The 18670-nt window shown below is 53.5% G+C and overlaps 1 protein-coding gene across 6 annotated transcripts in view; it reads left to right on the top strand.

Moving 5' to 3' along the window:
- Nucleotides 1-4076: 4076 nt before the first annotated feature.
- CRHR2 (corticotropin releasing hormone receptor 2) overlaps nt 4077-18670 on the top strand; it is a 44581-nt gene continuing 29987 nt past the window's right edge. For 4 of the 6 annotated variants that reach the window (XM_004269941.3, XM_049714861.1, XM_049714863.1 and 1 more), the window contains exons 1-2: nt 4083-4237; nt 13640-13733. In XM_004269941.3, the coding sequence (XP_004269989.1) occupies nt 4151-4237; nt 13640-13733 (181 nt within the window). In that variant the 5' untranslated portion in view covers nt 4083-4150. Of the gene's footprint in view, nt 4238-13639; nt 13734-18670 lie in introns of all 6 variants that reach the window. The other 2 variants (XM_049714865.1, XM_049714866.1) reach the window with 2 other exon arrangements.

Consider the following 18670-nt stretch of genomic DNA (forward strand, 5'->3'; position numbering starts at 1 on the left):
ACGTGGGGTGTCTTCCACTTTCCTGGTCACCTTTTACTCTAAATTCTACTCCTGTTCAATTCTTGATCCTTCTGTGTTGATCAGAATTCCTTGGGTGGTAAGCAACAGCAATACACTTCAACTTAGCTCAGGCATCGGTGAAGATTTATTGAGAGTCCCTTTCTGGGGGCAGAGGCAAAGTGGGTTTCTGGCTGGACTGGAATCAGAGCCTCAAAGGCTACCAGGACCCTCTCCCCTCCTCTTTTCTCTGCTCCCCTTTCCTTCAGCTTGGCTTTCCCCAGACAACAGTCAACAGCCAAGTCAACGGCTGTGCTTTGCATCTGTCAGTTTCTCCAAAAGAGGAATAGTCTTTCTCTTCGTCGCAAAGTTTAAAAATCCCAGGGAAGGACTCTGATTGAGTCAGTTCAGGTCAGCCATCCACTCCTGTACCAACCAACTGTGCTCAGTAGGGTGAAGCCCTCTCCTTTGTCCAGCCTGGTTGATTTCATAGGCCAATCCAATCACGTGCACTGGGGAGGGTTGGGGCAGGGAGGGAGGAGAATCTTGCCCCCAAGAAGGCAAAAAGTGGTACTTGGAAGGCAAAACAATCTTAGATATTATAAGGGTTTATGGCCCTCCAAAGAACCACAGTACATAAATAGATATACAATACGTCTATGGTATTAGAATTTCATAGTGGGTAGGGCAATTAGGAAAAAAATATAAAAAGGGCTCCTTTTGGGTGCAGGGATGATAATGTAAAAAGAAAAAATGTTGAGAAACACCGGAGCAGAGGATGGAGCATTGCTCAGAAGGACAGGACAATTCTGGACGAAACAATGTGGAGCACCCTTCCCTCCTGCAGCTGCTGACCCCTCTCCAGCCCTATCCACGCACAGGCACCCATCCTCATTCCCCAAGCGCCACTGACACAGGTTGTCATGCAGGATGGACTATTTCTGAAGATGGGGGGTAGCGGAGAATAATTACAGCCCCATCGCTAATGTTCACTGACTATTCACACCTCTGGGAAGGCCCTCCAGCCCATCCCTCCTCAGACCCAGCAGCCTTTTCGTCCCCCCTTTCTCTCCAAGTCCCTGGGACAACCCTCAGCCCAGATCCCAGCCCTTCTACCCCTTCACTGACTTAGATGCCAAACTAGGCTAAATCCAGAATTTCCACTGCTTTACTTTACAAAGCAAACCACCCATCTCCCTTCTAGACCATCCTCAGTTTGCCTTTCATAACCAACAAGGGCCATAGAGGCATTTTCATAAATAAAAAGTCTCCTCTGCTCCAGTCTGCCCTTAGGAAGAGAGAGCTTATAAATGACAATTTGTATTAGCCTTGTCCAGATCATAGCTGCCGGCAGGGTTTCTTCTGCCACCAGCAGTCTCTGAAAGCAGAGAAAAGTTGTCCAGAGGACAGTTTAGGGGCTCAAAAGTTTTTGTATGTTTCTTATGGTCGTTGCTGTTTGTTTTTAACCCATTATATTTAGCAGGGCCAAGTCCAGACTCTCCTAACCTTCTAGGCTCCCTTAGATTCCCAGAGGTGAGATGAGAATTCCCACACAGCACTCATAAGGGAGGTGCTCCCGGGAGAGACTGGTAAGAGAGGGGGCAAAGCAGGACAGAAAAGGGAAAGAAGACCCGCAGCAGTGAGATGCCTGGGAGCCCCAAGTTAATTACATCTGGAGTTGGTTCACCTCCAGGAAAAGGAGCGCTAGCCAGTCAATGGCAAAGCATACCCTTGGGGGTTGGAAGATGTAAACCCCTGGGTTCCTGGGGATCAATCCCTACCTTGGTGCAAAATGCAGCTCTAGTTGTCCAAGAGATGCCCTCCTATGAACTCTCCAGGTTGGAGGAGGGCACCGTTTGGAAACAAGGAAAGCCAGGGAAGTGCACACAGAATGTCCTACCAGGGAGGAATCAAGACTGAGCACCCATGTGCCTGCTCTGTAGACCCTCCTAGAACTAGAGCAGATCTAGCTTCCTTACAGCCTGTCCTTCACTGCCTGACCCTACACTGTCCCCACCTCAGCTAGACACCCAGCCCAGCCAGCTGTGCTTGCCCAGCTCCTTGCTCCTGTTCTGCCCAACTCCTCCATCTGGAGGAAAGATCTCTCCCTTCTCCAACTGTTTAAATCATTCAAGGAGCTCCTGTAGTGCCTTTCCCCCAGAGTCCCCCCCCACCCTACTCCCTGAGCTGTCCCACACCTTGTACTATCCGACAGCTCCCATCACAGTTATTCAGGCCCAGATCTCACAGGGTCCACACCCCTTCCCTCTGCTGGCGCTCTCTTCACAGCCAATGAGGCTGGCCTCAAGGTCGGAGCCTCTGCTCTCTGCTTTACAGCACCCATTGTGATGGAGATGCTCCAGTAACACGTGCTGTAAACAACTGTTGAACCTCATGATGACTCATCAGCTCTGAGGCTACCCACCCTTCAATCAAAGTCCGACTGAGTGGTTATCTCCTACCAGGAGCCCTCTCTGATCAAGCCCATCTGACTGGGTCCAGTAAAGCTATATCCTGTCTCGGGGGGTTCTACCCTGTCACCTTCAGATGAATGGGGAGATCTGGTCAACTCTTCCTTTCATCTCCCCATAAAAATGCCCCTGCACCATTGGAGCTAGGCTCTGTGCAACAGAGGAGAAAGGGAAGAACAAATAAAAAGAAGTAACTCCCCTGCCTCCCAACGGAGCTGCGTGGAGGCCAGCCTCATCCACGGGGCCATAAGAGAACAGTCCACATAGAGGAGAATCCAGGGGCTCAGATGTAGGCCCTGAGATTTCAGGGCAGGCCAATGTGGGAGCTGGTACAGTCAGGAAGTGCTGCCTGAAGGAAGCAGGTGGAGGAGAAGACCTGAGGGACAGAAAAGTATCCCAGGCAGAGACCAGAGGAAACAGAGTGTCTAAGTCTCTTGAACTTGGGCTGTACCCACCTCATCTGCACCCTCCAGGAAAAGCTCAGTGCCTCACTAATCACATTCCTCAAATGCTTTCCCCTCAGATCCTAATAACATTGGGATTGCTGCTTAAGCTTTTAAACGCTATGCACCAGGCCCACCTGTTAGAACAGTTCCACAGCCTTCTTCAGTGGTTCCCAGAATCCTCACCTCCTGAACCCTGACCCAGCCCTAGGCTGGACCTGTCCCCATCTGAGACCAGCACTGCGCAGCCCTGCCTGATATCAGGATCCCTGTGAAATTTACTAAAACGTATCAATGCCTGGGCCCTGCCCCAGCCCGTATCATCAGAAGCTCTGGGTGGGGGTCTGGCATTGCTGCATTTGTTGTCGTTGTTCCTTTGTTGTTGTTGTTGCTGTTGAATATATTTTTTTAGCATTTTATTTCAAATTTACAGAAAAGTTGGAAGAATGATCCAAAGTTTACCCACAGACTCTTTGCCCACATTTACCAATTATTTACATTTTACCTCGTTTTATTGTTCTCTTTCTCTCTATTTGTGTATTTGTGTGTGCATGTGTGTGTGTATTTCTGAACCCTTTGAAAATAAGTTAGAGATATGGTATCCCTTTAGCCCTAAATATTACTCCCTAAGAACAAGAATTTTCTCTTACCTATGGATAGGGCACTTATCAAAATCGAGAAGTTGAACACTGACACAGAACTATTATTTAATCTGGCCTCCACGTTCAAATTCCGATTGTCCCAGTGGGCAGTGGTGCGTGGTAGAAGCTCCCCAGACAATTAGAAGATGCCGGCAGGGCTGGGAAGCCTGGTGGGGATGAGAACCGCCCAGCCCACTCTGTGCTCTGGCCAAAACCACAAAGACCCTCGCCTCCCTTTCTCAATTCCTCTCTCCCCAGCGTGGGCAGCTACAGCCCTGGCAAAGGTGGCAGGCTGGTAAAAGGCATTAACCCCTTCTCTGCAGACTGGAAGCACAGTCTGCTCTCTCCGGCTGCCTGGGCAGAAGCTTCCGCCCAGCACCGCTATAAATAACCTGGAGGGGGCGGGCCGTGGGGCGGTGTCACTGCGGAGCGTGGAGGCGGTGGGGGGGGGAGAATACCCCCCCTTCCCGTGCCCAGGGCCATACCTTGGCCGCCTGGCGCGTTGGGGAGGGAGGGGCCCACACAGCTCTAGCCTGGGGCGGGGGAGGGCGGGACTGCTGTGCTCTGAGGTGCGCTCGGGTCCGCAGCCGCTGAGGGCATGGGGGGTCCCGCGGGGCCCCCGCGCCTTCTCCACGCCCCGCACCCGCTGCTCTGCTTGCTCTGCCTCCTGCCGCCGCTGCTCAGAGTAAGTGCGGGGAGTGGTGGCGGGTGGCGGGCGGGGAGGCGCGGGGTGGGGCGGCATCTGTTCGCAGGGTCGGGGCGCTCCGTGCTCTCCTGACTGCGAGGCGGTAGGGGGTCTCACTGCTCAGTTACTGGGCTCGGTTTCACTTAGCCCTGTTAGGAGTTGAATGGAGGAGGTCTTAGGGCTTGGTCGCCAGGATGGGGCTGGGGATCCCCGTGTCCGGTGATGGGATGGAGATGTCCTGCCTGGTTGAGGGGGCAAGTGGAGGGGAGATGAAACTCTTCACACCAGCTAGGATGGGACCTGGAAGCCTTTGTGGATGAGCAGAGCATTCTGGGGGACGCCCTAGTGTCTAGGACATGCCCTTCCTCGGGTCCAGAAATTTCCTGTCCCCTGTCCACTCTGTCACCTCCCCCATAGATCCCGCTGCATCTCCCCTGCAGGAGCCTCAAGTCCCTTCCTCACCCCATCCCAGTTCTGGCCCTTCCCCACAAGGGACCCCCAGAAAGCTGTCCCCTGTCTCCTGCAGCCCGGTCCCCACGCTTGTCTCAGTGCCTGAAACCAGGCAGCCCTCAGTACCACATGAGCAATGGGGCAGAGGGGCCACTTGGGGGAATCAGCCTTGCCAGGGGTTTCTCAAAGCTGTGGGTGTGCCCACTGGCCAGAGTCAGGGTCTGCAGGTAGGAGCTGAGGGTGACAGGATGGAGAGGAGCTGTACAGAAAGAGCTGAAGAAGTGGGGGTGAGGCTAGGAGGGGGTGATTTCCAGAAACAGATGTCGGAGGAATCTACCTCTTACCCTCTCCCCATTTTACAGATGGGGAAACTGAGGCTCGGAGAGGAAGGGTGACCTGTCCTAGGCCACACTTTTCATGAAGAGCCACGACACTAAAAGGTTTCAGAGGCCATGCAGTGCAAGGGACAGAGCCAGGCTGGAGGTCAGGAGGCCTGGCCCCATCCCCATATGTACACAGAGGACTCCTTCATTCAACACTCATTCAACAGATGGGTAGTGAGCGTCCACTGTCTGTGGCAAAGTGGCTTTGCAGACAGACCTGATCAAATCCCTGCTTTGCGGCTTAGTGTGTGACCTTGGACAGGCTACTCAAATTTCCCCAGCCTCAGTTTCCTCCTGGGTAAAATGAGGATGATTTTGGTGCTTACTGAATAGGGTTGTCATGTGGAATAGTTGAGACAGTACAGGTGGAGCTCTGAGCACCATGCCTGGCACAGAGTAAGCAGAGATGAAGGCACTAGGGGCCCTGCCCTCCCAGGGGATCTGGTCAGGTGGAGGAGAGGACTAGGTACCATGCTGAGGTGTGGTCAGTGCCCCGATGGGCAGATGGCCCCTAGACCTGCCAGGTCCTTTTAAGGACATTGCAGGGATGGGTGGAGGCTGTGGAGTGGGTTCACTACCACCCCCTCCTGCCCACCTCTCACTCCCGATGTCTTGGGCTCTGAGCACTTTCTGCCCCCTGGCACTTGTTCTGGGGATAAGTGCCTTCAAGACAGTCGGTGTTAGGGCCAGGGTGGCCCCTCAGCCGTCCCCCTCTGGGGGCCATGATGCCAACCGCCCAAGCTGGTTAGACGGAGAGGGTTTCTGGTTGCTGCCCCAGAGCCCGGCCAGGTTGAGGGGTCTGTGGGAGGGCACCCTGGGTCCCGGGGACGTCAGAACTGGCAACCTCAGAGGCAACAGTCTGCTTTCCCCGTAGAGTCAGCCCAGGCCCCGCCCCTAGCTCCCTGGATGGCCCAAGACTAGAGACTAGTTACTCACCCAAAGTTACTCAGCACGTAACCAGCTAGAGAGGACCGTGGTCTCTCTAGCCCCAAAACACAGGCTTCCTTGCTTTGGGTCTTCATGGTAATGGGATTTGTTTCTGGGTCCTCGTCCAACTATTCTGAGATTTCTGCTCTCTATGAAAAGAGAGTAAGTGACCTGGAGCGGGTGGTGGGGAAGGAAGGCGATCCAGGAGGGTCTGGCCTCCAGCCCTCTCATTTATTCAATAATACTTGATTCAGCCAGTATTTAAGGAGGATCATGCATGGTAAAGACATAAGGGTGAAAACAGCAGCCCATGGCCCCTGCCCTATGACGTTGATAGCCTAAAGAAGCCGCTGGCTGAAGAAAACAACGGCTAAGAATGAAGTGTGTATTTACAAACTCTGGTCACGGGAACTGAGAACAAGTGTGTGCAGGTATAAGAGCCTCTGCCAGGATTGGGAGGAAGTCTGGTGGGAGGTGGGCAGGATGGCAGGGACAGAGATGGGGTGGTCCTAGAGGGAGGCTGAGGGAAGAGCACGCTGGGAGGAAGGCTCTAGAGTCCCAACCCTGAGAAGAGATCGTGCGAGGCTCCAGGGGGCGTGGTGGGTCCGGGTGGGATCTGATTTCTATCCCAAGGGCACAGGGAGTTCAGGGCTCGCTAAGCTGGGGAGGGGCCTGATCTAAGGTGCAGTTGTGAACATTCCAGCTGGTGGTTGAGTGGGGAGGACACCCTGGGTCAGCCCGCACTGCAGGAGCCCAGCCTTGACCCTGGTGCTACCAGCTGCCCTCCGAGGCCTTTGAGAAGCTACTTTGGGAAGCAGTGCTGAAATCATGCAGGCTTCTTGGGCCCCGGGTGCCATGCTAAGCCCTTTACTGAAACACTGGGAAGGTTGGAACAGTTATTTACAGACGGAAATGCAGGTTGGGTAAGGCTAACAAATATGGCTGCTGGATTCCAAACCCCTTGATTCTAACCTTGCCTCCCCCTCTGTGAAGACCCCAAGAAGTCTTGTCTGGGTCCAACCCCTCAGACCTTTGAGCAACAAGGTGCTCCCCACCAGGGCCTTAGACCAGCACTTCTGTGGTCTCTTGCCCCAGGTTCTTGCTTCTGGTGGGGCTGTCTGTCCTGAGAAGGCTCAACAAAGAGGGAAGGCCCAAATTCCAGAAGCCTGGACCCCCGCTAACCTACACAGCTCTGCCCAAGACCAGGGCCAGGGCCCTGCACACACACCCAGGGTCTGTGGAGGGTTGGGGGCAGGGGACCCAAGGGCCATTTACCAGAAGCTGATTCATCTAATAACTCTTTCCCCCGAGTTCAGCTACTCTCTGAGTGTTTTCTAACCTAATCAGCTAATGTAGTCTCTCTGTTTTTGCCATTTTGTTGATGTTTTAGTATTTTTTAAAAAAACCAGTTTGTCTGCCTATTTAATTCCGTATTCCTAGTAAGTCTCAGATTTGCAGCCCTTTATGAATTATGGGACTATTCTGTATTCTCTTAGCTATCATTTTCTACTTTATCTAATTTTAAGCATTTTTAGGACTCCTCAGTCAGTCATAAGTCACTTTACTGAAAATTCTAATTTTTTAAGATATCATTTCAAATCTGCCAGAGGAAGGGATATATTATCCAATAAGCTTGTTTTGTTCATTCTGTTCAGTATTCTGTTTAGACCACAGGACTTACCACATGCTTGGTACTGTTCTAAGCTCTGACACACATTACCTGTTTTAAGCTTCACAACCACCCTAAGGCATAAGACCATCAATATCCCCATTTGACAGATGAAGAAGCTAAGGCAAGGTCATGTGCCCAAGGTCACTCATCTGGTAGTAGCAGGGCCAGGATTCAAACCAGGCAGCCTGACTCCACACTCCCTTCCCTTCACGAAAGTGTAAGACACTCAGATGCCAAAACAAATCAGAAAGAGGTGACCTTTAGGCAAACTGGATATTAGATGAGTTGATCATTAAGGAGATAATTTTAGGCCTAGTGACCTGTTGTAGGACCTCTTGCAGGCCAGCTCCTGCCTTCCCTACCCCCTTGCTCCCTCAGACATCTGTATGCAGGACCCAGGGCTTGGCACAGGTCAGAGAAGAGGGACAGAGGCTAAAGGGAGCCACGGGCTTTCAGAGATGAGAGAGAACACACGCCAAGGAAAGACCTGGAAGTTTCTCTAGGCAAGTTGGTGGCTGGATTCAGACTAGATGGGAGAGTGGGACATCTTAGAAAGAGGGACCTGCTGGAACACTCAGGGTAGGGAAAGCCCTATGGAAAGCTGCTTCGGGCTCTTGGGGCCCTCACTCAAGGTCCCGGCAGCTAATAAGTTAGAACTGAGCAGCTAAAAAGTCTCCCCTGCCCCGTTCCGGGAAGATCCCACATGCCGCGGAGCGGCTGGGCCCGTGAGCCATGGCTGCTGAGCCTGCGCATCCGGAGGCTGTGCTCCGCAACGGGAGAGGCCACGACAGTGAGAGGCCCGCATACCGAAAAAAAAAAACCAAAAAACTGAAAAATAAAAAGTCTCCCCTTCCAGGAAGCCTGCTCGGATACTCCAGAAAACAATTACCTACTTCCTTCATCTGACTGCCAGTCCCTCACCCTCTGCCTCAGCCCGCCGCAGCTCCAGTTCTGTCTGGCCTGTGTCTGCTCAGGGCCCAGAATCTGCCTCCTCACGCCCCGTCCCCCCCCTTTCCTCCCTCTCTTCTGCCCCTCCTTCCCTCCTCCCCATACCCCATCTTCAGTGTCCCCATCTCTTCCTCCTTCCCCCGGGTAGGGCCTGAGTTTCTCCTTCCTCTGTTCCTAGCTCAGGCTCAGTGAGACCAGTGAATAAAAGAAAACACTGGGGAGGAACCCCGCCCCCTCCAGAGGAGTCCTCTCTGACCTTGGGCAGAGAGGGAGAAGGCAGGGAGGGAGCTCACCCCGTTCCTGTCCAGTACTGGCAGCCTGGCTGCAGGACCTGTGGTCCCAACTCTCCCAGGCTTAGACCAGCAGCTAAATTTAGAGGAAGCTTTGTCGCCAATCCAGGAGGGAGCACGAGGCTGGGCCAGACCCCCGGCTCCAGGGAGGTGGCACCTTTGAGGCCCGCCTGGCGCCTGGGCCCCAGGTTCTGCCTGGACAGGGCCCAAGGTGGAGGAAGAGCAGCTGGCTCTCTTGTCTTGGCTGCCCTGCCAGGGCCTCTCCCTTGCCCTGTATAAGGGAGGGCTTCCAACTCCAGGCACACAGAGGCTGGACCCGGGCCGTCCTCAAAGGGAAAATTCAGAAAGAAGGCTACCTGACAAGCAGGAAAAGCCCAGAACTGAGTTCCCAGAATTGGGGGTAGGGGTGCAGCTCTCTCTGGCTGAGGGGACCATGGTCTCATCCAAACAAACATTTATTGAGCACCTGCTACATGCCAGGCTCTGGACTGGGAACTGGGCACCCAGATGTGAAGCAGACAGATATGGGCCCTGAGCTCCAGCAGCCTGTAGCCTCATGGGGCAGGGCTGGGGGGGGGCAGCTCTCTGCCCCTCTGACAGCCAAGAGCTGATCAGAAGTCCAAGGTGTCCCCCACAAAAGAGAGATAATGGGGTCTTCAGGTGGCTCAGAGTCAGTTCTAGAAGCCAGACTTCTTGTCTCCCTTGAGCAAGGCCCTGCCGGGCTGGCTGGGTCTCCCTCCCCTCCTCCCATGACCTAGCTCTCTGCCCACAGGCCCCCACTCCACTGGTGAGAGCTGCTTCTGACTCACCTTATTTTGGAGCTGGGGTCCTCCCAGCATCTGCAGACCACAGGCTTTCACCCCCTCACACGGGACCAGCTCTTCAGTGTGTATCTGACCAACTTGTGACCTACCAGACTGTCTGAACAGTCCTGCCTTAGCCCCTTACCCGCTGTGTGGCCTTGGGAGGTGACTTCGCTTCTCTGGGACTCAGTTTCCTGACCTGTAAAATGGGATCATTCACAGCCGCCTCAGAGGCTGTTGTGAGGATTAAATGGGCTGCCCTGAAGCGTTTAGAGCTGTGTCTAGCACATAGTAAATGCTGACTTCACATCCAAGAAGCCTCTTTCCCACCCTCTGTCCTCTTAATAGCATCCCCAAACCAGAGGCTTGCCACTTCTTGAGCAGGCCCCGTGCTTCCCTGCCTCTGAGCCTTTGCTCGCTCAGCTCCTGCCCCTGGAATTTCTTTCTGCTCTTCTTACCCTTCATCCTACCTTGGACCAAGTCCTTCCATCCTCTTGGACTCAGCTTCCATGCGCAGTTTTCTCACCCAGCATCCACTGAGCACTGCTGAGCAGTGAGCTGGTGAGCGAGGTGAAGGTGCGTCTTCAGGGGCTGCTGTACACGGGAGGGGTGTTGAGGGCTGAGAGGGGGAGCCCTGCTGGCTGCAGAGCTTGGAAGGCAGAACATGGGGTTTCTAAGAGGCTTTTCTAAAGGAGAAGGGCTTGAACTGCGCTGTGGGAGTCCCCCAAATGAGGTCTGAACCCCCCATTACTGAGCTCCCTAACTGTACCCCTCCTAAAGTCCTTGACAAGAGCCACCATGTAACACGTGTCTTCTATGTAGCAGCTCTTGACAGTCAGTAGTTTGTTTAATGCACACCAAAGCCCCATGGGGTTTATATTATCCCCATTTTAAAGGCGGAGGCCAAGGCTCAAAAAAGTTAAGTAACTTGGCCAAGGCCACAGAGCTGAGAAGCAACATCCCCAGAGCCCTGAACGTGGGCATGTTTGCAGTCTGCTGCCTCTGAGAGCTCATCACCCAGGCCTTGGGGATAATGATTCATGGCTGTGTCTCTGCTTTCCCTGGCCCGCTGTGGGCTTTCTGGGGGCACCGGTCTCTCCTTCCTCCTCCCTGCCCGCCCCTCCCCCACCTACCCACCACCATTAGCAGCAGCGGCTCTGTCCAAAATGGGCACCTCCAGGGTATGTTGCAGGTCTGAACTGAGTCAAATCCACCCAACCAGCCCCCTTGAAGAGAATGAACATCTTTGGCTTTGCCAGCTTATTCGACCAGTGGAGAGAAGGAGTTGGAGATGGAGCCCAGACTTGGGAATTATTCCACAACCACTTCTGATCTGCTCGCCCATTCTGCCCAGGCTTGAACGGCACACATCAATACCGAGCACGGCAGCCAGTGCCCCCTGCTTTGCTCAGCAAGAAGACTCAGCCACGGCCTCAGATGACAGCGACTGATACAAGGACAGCCCCACAGTGCCTGAGTCCTGGCAGAGGATGCCCGGCCGCCCCTGTCCATCAGCTCAGAGCCAAATGTTCAGACCCTCCCGAAGTTGAACATGAGATGCCTGAGTGATGGGGCCACAGTGTGGCCACTGGGGGCTTTGAGAAAAGGAGCTTGCATCTAAGATGCAGAATCTGGTTGGTCAGAGTCCACCATCAACACCACATGCCTCTGCATTGAGCATTGCCTCTACCATGACTTCCAGAGGCTGGTGGCTCACTAGGAACTCAGCCCTCCCCACTGCCCCCAGAGAGAGCGTACTAGCTGCTTCTCAAACGAAGAGAAGGGGGATGGGAAGGGGGGTTGGGTTAGGCTTAGGGCCCACACTCTCCCCTGACTCAGCTGAGGGTGGGGCATCAGAACATTCCCAGGACCCAGAGTGTCCCCTCCCCAGCCCACCTCACCCCTGGCAGGTGGCTCTCTGGACAGCCAGGCCTTCATGATCCCAAGAGGCTGATGCTGGGGAGCTCCTGGCAGCCCTGGGATATGTGAACAGCAAGACCGTGGCCCCCAGCGTCTGTCCTGCAGGCCAAGCGGCCAGAGCTCCCGGCTGATGGCTCAGGAAGCCCCTCACAGTAGCCAGACGCACACACACTACACGCACTGTACACATACTACTCTCACACCCCACACACACCCCACACATATACACACCCTGCACACATACGCCTTGCACACACACTAATCTCACACACAGCACCTCTGCTTCCCAGCGCTTCCTCCTGCCTCCAGCCCTGTGGAGACAGTTGGCAGAACCCAGGTGCAGTGAGTGCCTGTAAGTGGCGGCTGTGCCGTCCTCAGCTCTCCCACCTGACCGAGCGGGGTCATTAATTAGGGGCTCCAGGTCGGCGTGGTGAGGCTGGGCATGCAGCCTCCAGCCCCAGCACAGGAAATGGACTAAGCCCGACGTGGGGAACGTGATGTTTGAGGGCTGTCGGGCTCTGGTCCTGGGGACATCCTGGGGCAAACTTCCACCCAGCTGCCAGGGTGGAAGTATCTGACAGGCAGGAGAAAGGGGAGGGGCTGCCCACTAGTGGGGCAGTGCCTTCCAGAATCCCAGGATCAGGAATATCGGTGTTGGGGGGACGTGCAAAAGTCTTCTTGCAGGACTTCCCTGTTGGTGCAGTGGTTAAGACTCTGTGCTCCCAATGCAGGAGGCGGAGGTTCGATCCCTGGTCAGGGAACTAGATCCCACATGCATGCTGCAACTAAGTAAGCCTGCCTGTCGCAACTAAGACCTGGTGCAACCAAATAAATTAAAAAAAAAAAAGTCATCTTGCATACACATGTGCAAGTGCACATGTGCGCACTCAACTGGCCACAAGGTAAGAGAAGTGGTGGTCTTGGAAAGAATGGGAGACAAGGGTTAGAATTTTAGAGGGCATTGCTTTTGTTCAGTTTCACACCATGCACTTCCCAGCCTCTCTGCCTTTGAACGTGTTTTGCTCTCTATCTAGGATGCCTTTCCTGGCCCCACCCTTATCAGCTGGGCAAACTCCTACTCAACCTTCAAAGCCCGCATCAGCATGACCCCCTCTGTGATGCTACCTTATTCCTTCTCAGCAAATTGTAGACACTGTAACAAGTTGATTACCCATCCATCTTTTCCTCCAGAAGATGGTCCCCTGAAGGGCAGAGATAACCACATCTACTTTGTCCCTCTACATCCAGCATTCCCTCATGATTTTTTCAGGAGATGGGATCCTAGATGGTTTCTGTCTTTTGGATGGAATTGCCGTTGTTGCAACAGTCACGTTTGTTCCCTGGCAGGTGCTCACATTGGCACAGTGGTTCCTCCCTTTTCCCCTACTCATCCGTCTGGTTGCCCCCAAAGTGCCACCTCTTCCAGGAAGCCTCCCCTGTCTTCCCAAGTCCAAGTTAGGAGTCCCATGTGTTAACATTTGTAACTGCCTGTTTACTTGTGTGACAGGGAAACAAAGTCAAATCATCCATTCTTCTCCCCTCTTTTCTGCACCTTCCAAGTTTAGGGGATCCCTACCTGGCCTGGGACTACCCTGAGGACACCGTGTCCCCCAGCCAGGGCCTGACACACAGTAGACACAGTACAAATGTTTGCTGGGGAAACGAAGGGCTGGCGGACACCCCCACCCTAGCTTTGCTGACAGAAGGACACAGGGCACATCCCATCCGGAAGAAGAGACCTTTGAGGGCCAAGGGATGGACAGAGCATTAGTCTTCCCTTGGGAGCCAAGATGCACTAGACCACTTCTAAGGCCTTTTCAGGGTTCCAGGTCTGGCCAGGCAGTTGTTCTGCTGTGTGGCCTTGGGCATTTCCCTCCTCTGTTTTCTCCTCCGTACAGCAGAGGGGTAAGGGATGAGTGACAGGACGAGGCAGGGTGGGGTGGGGGACAGGCAGACATGTGCTGTCACTGTCTAGCCGGGGCCTGACCCTCATTTCTCCTGTCCTCTAGGCGGCCGGGCCCAGCCAGGCACCCAGAGACCAGCCCGTGTGGATGCTACTGGAACAGTACTGCCACGCAATCATGACCCTCACCAACCTCTCAGGTATGCCAGCCCCTGCCACCACCGGCAGCAGACTCCGGAAGCTGGGGGTGGGCCCAGGGCCTGGGGGAGAAGTGGGCTCTCCCGGGCCAACCCCAGCTCAGCAGGTGGGGAAGGGTGACTGGCTTCCAGGCCCGGGCCTCATGTCTGTCCTTGGGCAGCCCCTTCCCCACTGGGGCTCAGGTCCTTCACCGATGATGAAGAACTTGGCTGGGAGTTGTCCTCCAGCTCCCGGCTCCCTGCGTCTACACCCAAGGAAGCTGGCTGGCCTGGCATTCGGGTGCCCGAGGAGGGGCCACCTCGCTGCTCTCAAACTCCGGCCAGACCGGCAGAAGGTGTAAAACACATTATCCCGTTGCTGTGGCTACAGGTGTTACCTCCTGGTAAGAACCTGTGAAGTAGCAGCTGGGACCCTGGGTTCTGACCCCTTAGAGTTTCCTGGCGGCTGATTCAGAGTCAGGGTTATAGCCACTGCAGAGCTAACTCAGAAGAGCCCCGGGCCTTAACGGGCTCTGGAAAGATGTCCCCAAGGCCCTGCCCAGTGTCCTGGCCTTCTCAGGGCTGCACCCACAGAAGCAGCAAGGAAGGAGGAGGGCTGTGGGTGCCCTTGGGATCTGGAGCTACTGCCGGAACACAAGGAGACAAGGGTGCTGGCCAGAACTGGGACCCAGCACCAAACGCAGCCCGAGTCACGCATAAAGAGGAAAACCTTGTTGTCTGCCCTCCTTAACAGTGGAGTGGTCGAGAGCTCAGGTGTTAGGGTTAGACAGACCCAAGTCTGGATCCTAGCTCTTCCACCTAACAACTTTGTGACCCTGGACGAGTCAGCCAACCCATCTGTATTAATTTGCTTGGGCTGCTATAAAATACCACAGACTGGGTAGCTTAAACAACAGCAATTTATTTTTCTCATGATTCTGGACCTTAGAAGTCCCAGACCAAGGTGTCAACAGAGTTGGTTCCTTCTGAGGCGTCTCTCCTTGGCTGGTAGATGGCCATCTTCTCCCTGCGGCTTCGCATGGTCTTCCCTCTGCGTGCGTCTGTGTCCTATTCTCCTTTTTTTACAAGGACCCTGGTCACATTGGATTAGGGCCCACCCTAATGACCTCATTTCAAAGCAATGACCTCTTTAAAGAACCTATCTCCAAATACAGGCAAATTCTGATGTATTAAGGATTGGGGCTTCAACATATGGATTTGGGGGACACTATTCAGCCTGTAACATCTGAGCCTCAGTTTCCTCATCTGTTAAAAATTGGTCAAAGTCGACCTCAGAGGCTTACTGTGAAGGTTGAAAGAGAGACCGTGGCTACACCAGCGTGCCAAGCAGCCATCGGGCAAAAAACGGAGGCCCACCCATTTCAGGAGAGCTCCCACCCTCCCCTCGCCAGAGCTCTTTGCTCTCGGAGGCAACACTTGTTTATCAGCAAATCCACCACCTTCTCCCTGCCCTCCCTCTTTGCCCCATGTGTGGCATGGACCCTCGCCTTCCCCGTGACCCCTGGCAGGTGATACGCGTCCTCCCCACCTCTGAGCCTAGTGGAGAGAGTCCCAGCCTCTCTAAAGACGAGCTCTGCCCGGCTTGACTTGTAATATCATCCATCTGTTTATAAATGGAATACGTATTGCATATATTTAATTTGGAAAAAAATATTTTTAAAAACCAAAGAAGACGATAAGTACTCATTATCCCACAACCCAGGAATTTTTTATAATGTTTACATCTGCCAGAAGTGTATCAAACCATAGAGCCTCATGTTTTTTCTTTTTTTCCACAAAACTGGAATGATCCTGTGTCTACAGTTTTGTAACCTGCTTCTTCCTGTTGTAATTCAGAGTGAACATCTCCCTGTGTCATTAATTATTCATCCACCACGTTGCTGTGGTGCTGCCTAGCACCGTGGGGACGCATCACCCATTAACCATGCCCCTGCGGTGGGACATGCAGGCTGTTAGGATGCCCTCGGACTCAGGGAATAGGTTCTCAGGTCCCCACATGGTAGGGATGTCCTTTTAGGTGTCCACTGATTGAGAAAATGCATATTGACTGACAAAGTTCAGAAACAAGTAGAAACAACCTATTGTTTAGACATACATTCATGTGATAAAACTGAAAAAACTAAGAGCAAAGGAATGATAAACACAACATTCAAAAGAATGTTCCCTCTGAGGGCGGAGTATATAGATAAATTTGTAAGTGATTGGTAATGATCTAGTTTTGGATTGGGCAACAGATTCCTTATATGTGCTACTACATACAAACTTCCATAAAAGAAAAGACTAAAATAAAATAAAGTTGGGCCGTATATGGGCTAATGATGACAAGAGGTCATGAATCAAAGACTCGGATCAATTAAAATGCATGCCCCTGAGGTCCAAATAAAGGAAAAACGCATAATCCCAAGAGACTTAAGGCAGGCTTTAGGTGGATTATTTCTGTTTTATTCATCACAGAGGAATCTAATAGAGCATATACTGTAAGTTGTAAGGCATATTATTTTTTCAGTCCATAGGCAATGTAAGGATCCAGATGGAATCAAGGATTCCTTGAAATAACTCCCTAATCCAACACACACACACACACACACACACACACACACACACACACACACACACACACACACACACACACTAGGGCTGGTCAAATGGGAAGAGAACCTTGGTCTGGGAGGCAGGGCTGCTGCCAGGGCATTTGTTCTTTCGGTGGTGACTCACTGAGCACAGGCCTGGAGCATTCTGATGGGTGCTAGGGACTGCTTAGTGAACATGACCAGCCCTGCCCTCTGGGAGTCACAGTAGAAAAACCAACAACCTTGATGTGACATCGACCAGCACCCGGCAGATGGAGGCATGGAAAAGGGCCACCCACCCCAGACAAGACAAAGGAGGTGAGGGCTAAGCTGAACGTTAGAAGGGTGAATGGGAGTCGGCTAGGCTAACTGGAGCACAGCGGTAAGGGCATTCCTGGCAGAGGGAACGGCACATGCGAAGGTACAGAGGGAGAGAATGTCCCCAGGGAACGGCGAGTTGTTCCAAAGTGCATCTCAAGTTGAGAGGAGCGAGAGGATGGGGAATAGACAATCATGAAGAATGTTGTTTGCAGTGCTACAGAGCTGGGCTCTGTCCCGAGGGCAATGGGGATCTGCCCTTGTGAGAAGTCACACGGTCTTAGAGAAATCACTTCCTCCCCCCGTGAAGAAGACAAGGAGCCCAGTCTGCTGTGGAGATGAGGATGGCCTGGGATCCGGTGGAGAGCAAGTTCCTTTTCCTCCTCTGGGCCTCCCTTTGGCCATCTGTAAATGACAGTGTAGGGTTGGACGGTTGCCAGGGGCCTGAAGCCCGATCCCAGGGCTCAACCTGAAGACACCAGGCCGTCGCCCCTGTGCCAGCGTGGAGTGGGGTAGGGTGGGGAAGGAGTATCTGGCCTGGCCGGGGGCACTGTCCCCAGTGTTGCAGGGCAAGAGAGGGGCACCTTCTGGCCTCTCCCAAGCCTCCGTGTCCTCAGCAGTCCCACCGTAACTGCAGTGAACCCCACAACCTGTCCCAGCCCTGCGTACTCCCTGTCTCTTCAGCCTGACAGAGCACAGCCCCATCAGCCATGCAAAGGCAGACTCTGTCCCCTCAAATCCTGTTTTCCAGCTGATGTTTGATGGGTGGTGGGATGAGTGAGAGAACGTGTGTGTGCTGTGCAGACACGCGACCGTGCGAGACACCGTGTGTTTTTCCATTGTGCTGTGCATGCCTGTCTGGTGTGAGGCTGTGCGCTGGAGGACCATCCACTGCCCCTGCAGCTGACATCAGAGGCGGGCTAGGGGCACCTGACCCACCCCCGCTCTGCTCATGACACCCAGGTATCTTCCCCAGCACCTGTCACACTTCCCTGAACTTATTTGCAACCTGTCCCACCAGACTGGGGGCACTCAGACGGTCCCAAATACCACTGCCCCAATGCCTGGCCTGGGAGCTCACCTCCATCCCAGGGACCTCCCACCCACCTCTGCTTCCTTGGCTAGCAAAAAGTCCCAGACTTTATTAATTGTAGTTGAATTTAATCTAAGTGAGGAAAGTTTTCGCTCATTACAATATCTTCCTCGTTTACCAATTTGCAGACACTAAACTGAGCTATAAAATCAATTTGTTCCAAAGCTGCTCCTTTTTTCATTTTTCTCTCTGTCACATCAAGGATAACAGACAGTCATACCTATGATAATAAACTCCATGACGAAATGGCCCTGCGTCCTGGAAACCAGGGGACCCCAGGTCTGTGGGCCTGTGCTCAGGCCCTGACTGTCCCATCAAGATGCAGAATGAACTTTGCCTCTGCCCCTGAAATGGTCACTTCCCAGAGGAACCTATATCACATGTGCTGTCCCAGTTAAGAGCAGTCCAGGTCTCCCAGGCCAAGCTTCCATTCTTCATGTGAGACGATAAGTCCTTGGCCTATGGTCACGGGGCACTCACCACCCCATGAGATAGCTGCTTTTCCTGTGCTGTGGCTCTGGTGATGAACAGGTTAATAACTTAGCTTGATCTCTCCTTTTCCCCCTGGGCTGGGATCAGTGTGTGGAGAGCCTCCTTTGTGCATGAATGAGACTAATTCCCAATGAAGAAATGGGCTGATCCTGCCAGCCACACTCTAGCCTATGTGTGACCCTGTGGGGCAGGGCTCAGTCTGGGACCAGGGCCGAATCTCAGCCTGGGACTGGCAACAGGACTCTGCCTAGGGTTGGAGTTGGGACTCAACTGATCCTCACCTGCTCCTGGCACTAGTTGTTAGGGACCTCTGCCTCTGCAGCTGCCCGAGCTGAGCCAAGGGCTCTGTCCATTCAAAAAGCAGAAGACAGACCTGGCTGGCTGGTCTGCACCTTGTACCTGCCAATCAGCTGGCGGTGGAGAGATTATTGTGCTCAGCCCTGGTCTCAGTGCTCTCTGACTCTGCC

Source organism: Orcinus orca, chromosome 9 (assembly GCF_937001465.1).
Source record: "Orcinus orca chromosome 9, mOrcOrc1.1, whole genome shotgun sequence".
Classification (NCBI taxonomy): Eukaryota; Metazoa; Chordata; class Mammalia; order Artiodactyla; family Delphinidae; genus Orcinus; species Orcinus orca.